The sequence below is a fragment of the Dermochelys coriacea genome, chromosome 14 (genome assembly GCF_009764565.3).
Source record: "Dermochelys coriacea isolate rDerCor1 chromosome 14, rDerCor1.pri.v4, whole genome shotgun sequence".
NCBI lineage: Eukaryota > Metazoa > Chordata > Testudines > Dermochelyidae > Dermochelys > Dermochelys coriacea.
In genome coordinates, this window is record NC_050081.1 from 8,706,108 (window position 1) to 8,719,426 (window position 13,319).

Sequence of the window (13,319 nt, forward strand, 5' to 3'; positions counted from 1 at the left end):
CTTTGCCCCCCATGGGTAATGAGGACCTGGGGGCATCCCAGTGGGGGGACACTAAGGACCCAGGCACCCTTTGCCCCCCATGGGTAATGAGGACCTGGGGGCATCCCAGTGGGGGGACACTAAGGGCCCAGGCACCCTTTGCCCCCCATGGGTAATGAGGACCTGGCGGCATCCCAGTGGGGGGACACTAAGGGGACAGGCACCCTTTGCCCCCCATGGGTAATGAGGACCTGGAGGCATCCCAGTGGGGGGGACACTAAGGGCCCAGGCACCCTTTGCCCCCCGTGGGTAATGAGGACCTGGGGGCATCCCAGTGGGGGGGACACTAAGGGCCCAGGCACCCCTTGCCCCCCATGGGTAATGAGGACCTGGGGGCATCCCAGTGGGGGGACACTAAGGACCCAGGCACCCTTTGCCCCCCATGGGTAACGAGGACCTGGGGGCATCCCAGTGGGGGGGACACTAAGGGGACAGGCAGCCCTTGCCCCCCGTGGGTAATGAGGACCTGGGGGCATCCCAGTGGGGGGACACTAAGGGGACAGGGGTACTGAGGGGGGCCCAGGGGCCCTTTCCTCCGAGGCAGGAAGGAAGGTGCAGGGACCCGGGGGGGAAGGGGGCTCCATCCCCACTTGGGGCTGAGCGGGTCGCAGGCCCTGCCCCGCAGGAAGGGAGGCGGTCGGCCGCCGCGGTACGCGCTCTCCCGGGCTTTGTTGTGCTCGCCGCCAGGGCCCCGGGCAGGGGGCGGGGGAAGGCGGCGGCGGCGGCGGCGCCTCCTCCTCCTCGGCGCTGGCCCCGCTTATGGCGACGCTGGGCACATCCGGGCTTCTCCTCGTCCGGCGGCTGCCGCCGCCGCTGCCCTGAGCGCCCAGCCCGACTCCATTAGCGCGTCCCCCCTTCCTGCCCGGCCCCAGAGGCAGGGGCGGCCCCGGCGAAGGCAGCGCCGAGCCCCAGCAGCGACCGGGGACATGTCCAACCAGGGGGCCCGGAGGAACGGGCCCGTCAAGCTGCGACTGACAGGTGAGGAGGGACTGGGGGAGCCCCCGGCACCGAGCCTGGGGCCCGCCGAGCCCCGGGTCTGCTCCGCCGCGGGGACGGGAGGAGGCGGTGGGGGCCAAGAGCCGGGCTTTGTGAGGAGACGGGAGGGGGGTAGGTAGCGGGGGAGCCTGGTTTGGGGGGGGCAGGGGGCTGCTTTGGGGAGATGGTTGGGGGGCGGGAGCTGTTGTGGGGAGTAGATTGGGGCCGGGCAGTGGGGGGGGGGAAGGGGAAGGTCTGTGGGGGGGGGAAGCGGAGATGGGGAGGGCGGGTGTTAGGTTGGGGGGGGGGGTGAAAGGAAAGAGAGACCCGGGGAAAGCCCCTTTCTCTGTTTTCCAAACACCGCAAGCCCAGCTGGAGGGGTGGGATCGAGCTTCCTCCATGTGTATTTGAGATTGAACCTGGGGTTTGGAGACTCAGGCCTCCGGGAAAAGTAAACTCTCTCCTCTCACCCAGCGCCCCCCCCACCCCCCCGGTGCTCCACAGCCGGGGGCGGGTTGCTAAGGGGTCCGTGTGCCACGAAGGAAACGTCCTTGCACCCAACTCGTGTGACACGTTGTAGTGGCATCGATTATCAAATCGGAGTGTTCACTCGAAGTAATAAACACGCCTTCGTTAGGAGAGGTGAAGCCTTGGGCAGTGTGGATGGGGTGGAGGTATTGGTGCCCTCCGTGTGTTCCGAGTCTAGATTGAACCCGAGTTCACTCGGTTTATGTCGTGAAGTCTGTAACATGCTGGTTCTCTTTTTGGAGGAGTTGTATTTTTTAGGGAAGGAGGGGCGGGCAGGAAGCCATTGTAACTTTTTAGGCGCTAGGTACCTGAGGTTGTTTCTCACCCTCTCCGACCGTCTTTTCTGTGTAATCGTGAAACAAACTATCAGGCCCTTTGTCCCCTTTGTTTTGATCTTTTGTGTTGCTGTTTTCAAGTCAGCTTCCTTAGTTGAGATGGTAAACAATTCGTTGGCTATAGTTCCTCCTGCTATAGGGAAACAAACCTTTTTAAAAAAAAACTTGGCCTTTAATGCTATATATGTATATTGTATACATAAAAGTAAACTATTTCAGTCTACATGCTGGGAAGGAAGAAAGGCCTTATTTTGATTTCTAAATACTTGGAATGGGCTCCTTTTGTAGTGATGAGGGCAGTGTAAGCAGATAAATATGGAGACACGTTTATAAATATGGATAACGCTTGTCTTCTGCCTTTGAAAAATAATCACGGAAGGCTTGCGAGAAAATAGTGAATTTAAAAAACAAATTTTGTACCCTAAATTGTGACGTCAGGGAATGAAAATACAAGATTTTAAAATAAATATTTAAACTATTGTTGGTCTTCCAACAACTTACTGAACCAAGTTAATAGCTGTGCTTTGCAAAATAAATTAGTTGTTTCAAAAAAGTCTAAAAACAGTTACTGCATTTTTGAAATTATGTAATTTTAATGGCATGTGCGGTATTTCCAGTTTAACTTCTAATGCAAAAAAAGTCTTAAAGTTACTGCATTTAACTTTTTAAAATTCTGAGTAGGGAGAAAAATGGCTTTATTTTCTAGACTACTCTAGATTTTTTTTCTTGTGATATAATTACTTATAATTGCTTACATTATATTTTAGAATTTATTTGGACTAATCTTGTAAAAGGAGTGTTCACACAGGGCCATTATAGTGTCCATGTACTGAACTCCTTAGAAATAAACTTTTGAGATGAGTGTAGCTGGGCTGATGTGTGGGAGAATATTAGTTTTTAAAATACTGTTCTTCACTTTTGTGTCTCTGGCTGATACTTAGTTTCTCTGAGCACTATCAGAAAAGCAATCTTTTTAAAACTTTATAAATCTGTTGCGGCCTAATGGAAAACTATGGACAAAAATCTGTTTAATAAATTGTCCTTTTTCACCTCTGGATTTCTCTTCTCTTTATTAAAGTTCTAGGGACATAGTGTTCTGTCTGTGACAACATAGGTACATTGCAGAGGTTTATGATTGTTGTGAAGAAATAGAAGGAGTAGATATTTTTTCTGTTATTTATTGAATTTTAGTAAAGTATACAATTATGATGCATTCAATCCCAAGAAAGGGCATGTATATTCTTAAGAAACAAAGATACTATTTTTGAGCATATATCCTTGCTAATAAAATATGGGAAGAGAAATACTGAAAAGAAAATACACACAAAATTGTCTTCAGAAAGAATCTTGCAACCTTGATAATTGTTTGGAATTGGTACTGAGCAACTCTGATTTTTAGAGATTTGCATGAAGCATCAGTCTGTTTCTTAATATACTTCTGATATGTTGAGGTATTTTGTGCTTTCATTAATCATAACTGATTTACACATAAGGTCAGTTGTTGTAAGGAAGTTTTACATGCTTAAGGAAAGTTGGTATAAGTGTTGAATTGAATTTTATTAATTGAACTGACATCAGTTCTTGCTTGGGAATAGTCTGAAGTACTCTGTGTGGTTTTGATTACCAATTTTGATTGGAAAAGCAGTCTGAGAACTCTTGAATGCTAAAATTGTTTGGAATTAAAATCCTTATATTCCAGTGTTTTGTTTTGTTTTTAAAAGTAATTTGCTCTCTAAATCTGACAAGTGTTGTTTAATCTTAATTTTCTTTGGCTTTATGAAACTAGCAGTCTTCTGTTTTGGCTTTAACATTGATAGGATTAATTCTGTAATCAGTGTGTAATACTTATTTCTTTATTGTTCATTATCTTTAAACTGGATGGTATAGATTTTAAAAATGGATTTCAGAAACTGGATTCAATTAGCAGTTTTTCAGGACATAAACATTAAAGGTTTAGATGGAAAACGTTGTTTTGACTGACTGGATAAATGACAGGATAGTGTTTGATGTGAGTCCAAGAACTGATCTGGAGCTCATGCCCAACTTCTCAGTCCATCTTAAGGAGCCAAATAAAATATTTAACCTAGGCCTCATTTTGCAAAAAAGGTTGAGTCTTTGTTGGGACCTTAAAAAACTTCTGAGAAATGTTTGGCATACCTTTACACTAAGTGTTTAACAGTTTATTTAGGTCTGGGTTCCATAATAGGGGAAAAACCACGGTGGTGGCATAGTTCTAGTAACTTTTTATTTAGCTTACAGTGCATCTAGGCTATAAGTTTCTTCTAAGGTTGTTGATCTTTTGCTTTTATGATAGACAAATTAAGATAAATATCTCCTAACCCCTTACTGACATGAACATTGGTGTATTATGCACTGTCTTGAGGTAGAAAGTTGCAGGATAGCAGACAACTGTCAAAGTATTAAATATATTCAAATACATTTTGTAATTAAAAAATCTTAGCATAAAGTTTAAATGTTGGATTTTGATCTCATTTACACAAGTATAACTCAGATTAGTGTGAGCTCAGAAGCTAGTTCTAAGGCTGTGTCTACACTAGAGTTTTTCTTAACATTTCCCATTATGGGTATCGCTGATTTAGTTCTTCTCATGGGAAATGTAGCTTAGGCAGGGCTTCTGCCGCCACTGTCATTTTTACCACCATTTTATCTAATCCTGTTTAGAGTCTATTTAAGCGACGCTCTGATAGAAACTCCAGCATTCACCCCACTTCAATTCTAATGTGATTTTTAGTAGTTGTCATTCTCATGAATCTCTTTATGTAGAAGTGGTTGCTCTGTACCATTTGAAAACTGAGATTCCAAGCTTTCAGATGGAATACAGTATTAATGCTTAACAGTGGAGGTGTGCAGGAGGTAAGATAATATCGCTCATCTTCAAGGACTAGAAGTGTCTGTTGTATACTGTTGGAAAGTTGAAAATCCTGGGTTTTCAACAATGTCTACTTAAGTGAAACACATCAGGCTAGCTACTTTTTATCAAGGATCGTTATTGTCAATCAGGAATAATTTAAAAGAAATATCAGTTTGGAGATTAGAAAACATCACTAAAATATATTGAGCTAAATGAAAACTATCAATTGGTACATAATCTAGCTACTTCTTTTGGTACAGCCTTGATTTGTTTCAGAATGGGTAACAAGTGAAATGAATTTGGTGGCCTTAGCCTAGACCCTTGTGGCTACATGATGCCAGCTTATGTGGTATTTGTGGTATAGTGTAATTGGTAACCTTTTTCAGGGGAAAAAATAGAAATTAATACAAGAGAGTTTTGTGGGTCAGGTGTGGGTGTGGCTAGATCTGGGGAGTATGGGGAGGTTGGTAGAGGACAGTCTTACCCTTATTTTCCATACACCTTTCGGAGACCTGAAGTCACAGATTTGTCAAAAACATGAAGAAAAGAAGGTGGATCTAATTATTTTGTTTTCTTTCTGTAAAACTGACAGTCTCAAATATTGTTTCAGTGCATCTTTTGTTGATTCCATGAAGTGTTAATTTCTTTCAACAACAAAGGTGGCATTGTATTTCATGATAGGGCCTAAAGTGCTAAATCAAAAAATCCTACATATCAAAACATACCTGTAGACTTTTATAAGGCATTTGACTTAGTACTGCATGATATTTTGATTTAAAAGAAATAGCAATGAACAATGTCAAGTAGCTGACAGATCTCAGTTAGTAGTTGTCAGAGAGGAATCCTAATCAGATAGGGGTGTTTTTAGTGGGATTCTGCAGGGCTTGCTACTAGTCCCTACTCTATTCAACATTGTCATCAATGATCTGGAAATAAATATAAAATATAAAAAATGTAAAATCACTGCTGATAAAATTTGCAGATGACACAAAGAATGGCAAAGAATGATGAGGATAGGGTAGTCATTTAGAGTGATTAAGATTGCTGGGCCCATTCAAGCAAAATGTGTTCTATAGCCAAATGCAAAATTATACAGCTAAGAACAAGGAATGCAGGACCAAACCTACAGAATGGGGGGTGGGGACACTAAATCCTGGAATCAGCAACTCTGAAAAGGATTTAGTGGTCCTAGTGGACAGGCAACTCCATGTGAGTTCCAGTGCGATGCTGTGGCAAAAAGGGCTAATGTGATCCTTGGACATATTAACAGAGGAGTAGTAAGTAGGGGCAGAGGGGTGATTTTTTACTTCTGTTTGTGGCACTGGTGAGACTGGTACAAGAATACTACGTATGGTTCTGGTGTCACCATTTTTAAAAGGATGTTGAGAAATTGGTGAGGGTGCAGAAAAGAGCCACAAAAATGATTCAAGGGCTGGAGAAAATGCCATACTGTGAGAGTCTTACAGAGCTCAATCTGTTTAGCTTATCAAAAATAAGACTGAAAGACGACTTAATTACAGTGTATAAGTATCTTCACGGAGAGAATACCTGGTACTAAAGGGGTCTTTAATTTAATGGTGAAAGGCATAACGGGAACCAATAGCCGGAAGCTGAAGCAAGACAAATTCAAATTAGAAATAAGGGACTTTTTTAACAGTGAAAGTGACAGATGATTGGAAGAAACTACCAAGGGGAAGTGGCATATTCTCCAACTCTTGATACCCTAATGTCAAGACTGAATGCCTTTCTGGAAAATTTGCTTTAGCCAAACGCAAGTAATTGGGCTCAATACAGGGGTAACTGCTTGAAATGTAATGGCTGGTGATATACAAGTCCGACTAGATGAATCAGTGGTCCTTTCTGCCCTTCAACTCTATGGAAAAATATCAGAGTCAGGTAGCACAGGTGGGTACCCCAACAGGCTTCTACAATTGTTATCCCTTTCTTGCAGCTGCATGCACAGCTGAGTGATTCCTTGTGGAGTCTTCCGCATCTCACCATGATGGTGAGATGCCTGACTTCTGAGCGCCTGGTAGGGTTTAATCTTGATTTATCTCAGATAATGGGTACCAAAGTAGTTAATATTAGCTATTATCTGCCCCCACTATTGGTGGTGCATGCTCCCTTCTTGCCAACGAGGATCATAATTTTGATGCACTTCTGAACCTCAGCTCCAACTGTTCTTAGATTTTCAGCTACTCTTATCGCTGTTTGAGATTAGCTAAGAGATTGCACTGTTTTCTTGATGTGGACCTTACCAGAGTTATTCATACCTTTCTGGCTTCGAGATTGGACTTTTAGTGTTTGCTTCCTGTGAAGGCCACTTTGAAATGTCAGCTGGCACAGAATGGAGTAGCTCCATCCATCTAATGCCGTGATTTTCAACCTGTTTACCATTGTGGGTCGCATATGCAGCTCTCTGTGTTATGTGGGCTGCATCCACACAATATGTATATTACCTATATGGCCCTGAGGATATCACATGGGCTGCAACTATGCGCTGATTGGGTGGCAAGCAGCCTGTGGGCCTCAGGTTGAGAACCACTGATCTAATTTGTTAGTCTCTAAAGTGCCACAAGTACTCCTTTTCTTTTTACTGATCTAATGGAATGAGTACATTACTTCTATACTATATTCAGTGCACTGACTTTGTAGATTTTTCTGGATGTAATTCAAGATGTGTGTTAATGTATAAAACTTTATAGTCTTGACACATGACAGCCTGTCTCCCTGTGTGTCATTATGATGGCTGAGATCATTTGAGTAACGGAAAGCATTCTTCCCCCAGAGTCAGAGGGTATTGCCTTCACAATATTCCCAGCTCCTGGAGAGCTCAGTACTTGATTTGATACCTCGGGAGCTGACTGAAAATGTTAGTGTGGTGGGGTACTGGTAGTTGGAATGGGATATGGGAAGGAAGGGGCCCAACTAAAAATTCCTCAAAAACTAAAGAACATGGGGAGTTCCCAACCTGTCTTCCCCTGGAGTGTTGTGATCTAAAAAGAGGGTTCTGAGTGATTATATCTTCAAAGAAGCAGAATTGCAAGGTAAATAACTTTTCCTTGCTACTCAAACATTACATGTTTACACCACAAGGTTAGATAAGAATACTTGTGACATATATTGAACTCTTCCTCTGTAGATATCCAAGCTTAGCCCAAAGCTGGCTCAGCATTATCTTGGTTTCCAGGGGAAGGAAACTGAGATGCAGAATGTGGAAATGACTTGCCCAAGTTCACAAAAGGAATCGGTGACAAAGCTGTGAATAGAATCCTGATATCTTGACTTCCAGTCTAGTGCCTAGGCACTGGGGCATGCTCTCTCTCCTTAATGTACATTTATTGAAAATAAAATTTGGTGATGGCCCTTCTGATACTAGAGATTGGGAGTGATCCAAGGGTATCTTTTGGATCGTATCAAATGATTCTGTGATCTTAGTTATATATTCACTTGTACATTCTATCTGTGCGACTCCATTCAGAAATACTTTAACATGCCACAGGTATTACTGTAATCTTAAAAGTGCTTTTACCTTAGATGTCAAACCTGGTAATGAACCATCTCATATATTATCAATGCTCTTTACTTCTCATAGCAAGTGCAACTCAAGCTGGAAGGCTTTTGTATCATTTTCCATTCCTAAAAGTGAACGGAAAGTATTGCTCGGCTGTTAGATGGTTACTTCACATTTGCACAATTCTGAAAGTGAAAGGAAAAGCTGCAACATATAAGTTTATAAGTCTATATCCTGTTATGAATCTTCTGGAATGATTCCTAGCCAATTCATGTTTAACACAACTAATAAAAATGGATTTCTTGCAGAAATAAATAGACAGCCAGAGACTCCAACTTTTTTTTTTTGGTGCCTTTGTCAGAGGCTAGCAGTTTGGTAATGCTTGAATGAAGCAATGAAACACTATTGTCTTAACAAGTGGGAGAATTAAATGGATGCCTGTGCATCCTTTTTTCTTTAATTTTAAAAAGAGATCCATGTATAGGACAAGCCAATTTATAAGAACGTTCACAAGCACAACCTAAGAATACTACATTGATTCTCATTGGAGGTTAGAGCTATGTGAAAGAATGCTGATACGATTACTCATTCTGGAAACAGATGTTAAAATGTTAACAATGATCAAATTATATGCATCTCTAGTGTACTGGTAAAATACTATAGTAGTATCAGGATTCTGATACTTCCAGTGCACTGTTAAATTGTTACTTTATTAAAAATCAATAAAAATACATAGAGGAAATAAGGAGCGATTTAACTAAAGGTAAATGGCTTTCAATAGGATAATTGAGTTGAATTGTGTAATGGGATGAGTGTGGAGCCTGAAGTCCATTCAAATAAACTTGTGTGTGTCAAATGTACAGAAACACATAGGGGTTGTGTTCTCATACATATTTACGGTGTTATGCAAGGAGTTATGTCCATATCCTGCAAATAATTACACATATGCTTAACTTTCAGCATGTGTATAAACATTTGCAGGATTACCCGTGGCACCTTAGAGACTAACAAATTTATTAGAGCATAAGCTTTCGTACGATGAAGTGAGCTGTAGCTCACGAAAGCTTATGCTCTAATAAATTTTTCTTTTTGAAGAAGAAAGAAACTCCTTTTCTTTTTGCGAATACAGACTAACACGGCTGCTACTCTGAAATTTGCAGGATTGGGACCATATTACTTACTGATTGATCATGATGGATTATCAAACCACTGAAAGACAAAAACTATAATTTTAAATTAGTCTAAATCCAGCTTTCAATATTACTTATCCAGTTAAATGCAGGCACCAACTGATTAGGTCTGTAATGATACTGTTTTACATCCTTAACTAGCTGATTTGTAGTTGGGTAGATAAGAGTCCAAATGAGTGCACTTGTGCCTGTATTGAATTGAGGGTGAGAGGTTAATTGAGATTAATATGTATATTAAAAAAGTGTCTTTTATTTCTGGTGTTGGGGGGAAGCAGGAGAAAGAGTGATTGATTATAATCATGACTTGAAATTTTTTTTGAATGTTTACAGGAAACTAAGAAAAATTCAACATGCTCAGGTAATACCCCAGAAGGTTAAATATGGACTGTGTAGTTCATAACCAAATAGTACTTACAGCAGATGCAGATGTTCACCTGCACTAAGGACAAATTGTGGTTTTAATTCTAACATGAGTTGGAATAGAATTAAATAGAATTAAAATTTAACCTTATTAATATACGCTTTCAGAATAACATTTTCAGAGAACTGTTTTTTATTTTTGAGACACAAGATACTGGAAAACAGGATTTATGTCCATAGCATAAATGGACATTTTTTTTTCCGGAAAAGAAACTCTATTCCCAATCAGCCTATTAAAATTAATAAGTCTTTTGGACTCTAGATCTTATAGATTTCTGCATTGAAAACTGTATGCGGGGCTGAACCTGTTATGCAGCAATGTTATTGATGCCCTTTGTTTTTGTTTAAAATACATATAAAAAAACCCTATTCAATTCCTGAAAGGAGGAATAAATCAATAGTATATTAGGAGCTTTCTAAAGAAGATGGTGGGTGGATATAGGTGTAGTGGGTGGTTGAGAAAATTGGAACAGTATTGGGTGGAGTAGGAGAGGCAGGCAGGTGGATGGGGGAATTGAGCTGCTAAAGGGACTCTGTGTAGCTGCAGTGGTGCCAGCATGTGTGCAATTTGACAGTGGAAATGGAAAACTAGAAATAGGTTCTCATAGTTGGTCAGGAACATATGGAAGAGAGTCTTTTGTGCCCATGGCATTTATTATGATACAACTCAGAGTCAATGGGTAACAATAGAATTACATTTTGTGAAATCCTAAAAATAATTGTTTTCATTTATTTGCTACATTTTATTAAACATCTGTTTTCCTGCTTGTCATTGAAATTAATATGATTGTAGGTTTCTTAAAATCTGGGCTTTTTAAATGGATACAAATGGCCTCATTTTGCAAGATGTCAGGCACCACCTCTCTCAATTCCTGTTAAGGTTAGGAGGAGTTGAAGGTGACCAGATCCTTGTATGCTTGGACTCAGTGGGCTGAGAGATCATTGACCCAAGTGAAAAGACAGGATTCAGTCCAGGTTCTCATGCAAGATCTATGAGTTTTCATTTCTTGAAATGGTAATTCTTCATGAAAAGAGGAAAAAGTATTCTTGTTCCTATTTATATTGCAATAGCTCCCAAAATATATCACAAGGGGAAGACACTGTCCATTTCCTGTTTTAGTGATCAATAAAATCTAAAGCAAAACAAGTCTGTGGACAATTAAATGATCTGTGTTGAATCTTAGTGCTGTCTGACATAGTTCAAATAGATTGGATAAATGGCATTTCTAAACAAGCATCTAAAATTACTGTTCCAAAACATAAATCGAAAACCTGGGGTAAAGTGAAAGAATCTGTAAAGGTACACCTTTCATATTTATTGTTACAAGAAAGAACTGGTTAAGTGTGTACATGTGTGTTTATGAAACATATTGTTTTTGACATCTAGCCAAAACGTCTTGCACTACGGCTGATGTGGAATCCCTGTATGTTCTTATGGAAGTAAATGCTAATTTTATGTAAGCTTAGGGTACCATGCAATGATTTTAAATTGTTGGGTGCACATTATTGACAAAAAAGGTCAACTGTTTAGACTACATAAATGCAGGAGTGCCCAAAACTTAAGCTAGGGTCATGTATGATCCTCCAGTGTAGCTCTGCACTACAGGTGAGACTTTCATGTGTATGGCCTTCTGCTCAACAGTTGGGTCAAAATGTAGTTGTAAAAATGTTTTAAAAAAAAACCCCCCAACCGTTAAAAATGTTACCTGTTTCTCTTACTGAGATAGGAAATAAACTCCCTTTCTTTGTTTAGGAGCTATAGAGTCTGTTCCTGATGAACATAAGCAAGAAAATTTGTACTCAAGGTACTTCCTTGTATCAATGAAAAATGGAGGGTGGTGACTGATTTTTAGATGTAAGGTTACTCAATAAATTTGTGAAGTCTCAGAAGTTCAGGATGGTGATTCTGGCGGTATAATTCCTTCACTGAATTAAGGGAATTGGTTTTCAGCTCTGAATGTACAAGATGCATATTTCCATAAACCGATAACACCCATCTCTCAGAAAATAACTGCATCTTGTTATAGGTCAGGATCATTTGCAATACTGGGTGCTCCCCTTTGGACTTCTTTGCCCCCGAGAGTGTTTTCAAAGGTTATAACAGTGGTAGCTGCTTTCCTTCGTCGAGAGGTGATTTTAGTATTCCTGTACCTCAATGATTGATTGTTCAAGGGTCAGTCTTACGAAGCAGTGCTGTCATCCACACAGAAGGCCCTTTCTCTGTTGCTGGAATTGGGTCTTCAACTCAATGTAAAAAAATCCACATCGACCCCGTACAGAAAATACAGTTGGTTGGCATGTCCTTGGGTTAGTTGGTCGCCAGGACCTACCTTCCCATGGATCGATTCATATCTATCTAATCAGAACTACTGAAGGGAGCCCTCAGAACTACTGAAGGGAGCCCTCAAACCTCAGTGATAAACTGCCTCCAACTCCTAGGCAGCTTGCACTTTTTTTTTTTATCAGATCATGCAAGCGTATGCCTTTGTTGGTCTAAGCCACCCATGGAAGCAGTCTACTCCCCACACAGACACAGCTTAGACAAACAGGTTTCAGTTCCCCACAAAGTAAAAGATTTTCTAGACTGGTAGAAAGATCATGACAGCATCAGTGCAGGCGTTCCTTTTCTCCAATCAATCCCAACAGTAATGACAGGTGCATTCCTGTTGGGATGGGGAGCTCATGTCAATGCTTATACAATCCAGGCCTGATGGTTGCCTCAAGAAACTAGTCTCCATATCAGTGTGTTGGAACTCAGGGGAGTCAGGAATGCCTGCCTTCATTTTCTGCCTCTCTTCAGGGACAAGTCAACCAGGGTCATGACCAACAATGTGGCCTATATGTTTTATATCAGCTGGCAAGGAGGAGTGAGATACCCCTCTCTGGCACTGAAGCAATCAAGTTGTGGAACTGGTGCATAATCCATCATATATGCATTTCAGCAATCTACTTTCCTTGCCTTCAAAATACCATAGCCAGTGTTTTCAGCAGGCACTTCTCCAAGCACTGTGAGTGGGAGCTGGACTCTCAGACCTTCCAAGGCATATTTAAAACTTGGGGATTTTCAGAAGTGGACCTCTTCGCCGCCTCTGTGAACAGAAAGTGTCATCAGTTTTGCTTAAGAGCCTAGGTCTAGGCCGCTGTTCTCTAAGAGATGGCCTCCTCCTACCCTGGACAAAGAGTCTGTTCTGTACATTTACTCCAACACCTCTGTACTGAGGGTGATGAACAAAATCAGCCAGGACAAAGCCAGGATTATTCTAATAGTCCCAACATGGCAGAGACGAGCTTGGTATCTTTCTGTTTCACCTATTCAGCAATCAAGCTTCTGATCATCCCCCATCTCTTCCCCCAAGATTCCTGTTGATTGCTTCATCCCAATTTAGGAGTTCTCTGTCTCGGGACATGGATTCTCAATGGTTTGCACGGCTAGAGTTTGACAGCTC

The 13,319-nt window shown here is 41.4% G+C and overlaps 1 protein-coding gene across 3 annotated transcripts in view; it reads left to right on the forward strand.

The window, feature by feature from the left end:
- The first annotated feature begins 634 nt into the window (after nt 1-634).
- The window catches only part of SMURF2 (SMAD specific E3 ubiquitin protein ligase 2), a 99,749-nt gene continuing 87,064 nt past the window's right edge, over nt 635-13,319 (forward strand). For 2 of the 3 annotated variants that reach the window (XM_038372132.2, XM_038372133.2), the window contains exon 1: nt 635-1,017. In XM_038372132.2, the coding sequence (XP_038228060.1) occupies nt 966-1,017 (52 nt within the window). In that variant the 5' untranslated portion in view covers nt 635-965. The remainder of the gene's footprint in view (nt 1,018-13,319) is intronic. The other variant, XM_038372136.2, reaches the window with a different exon arrangement.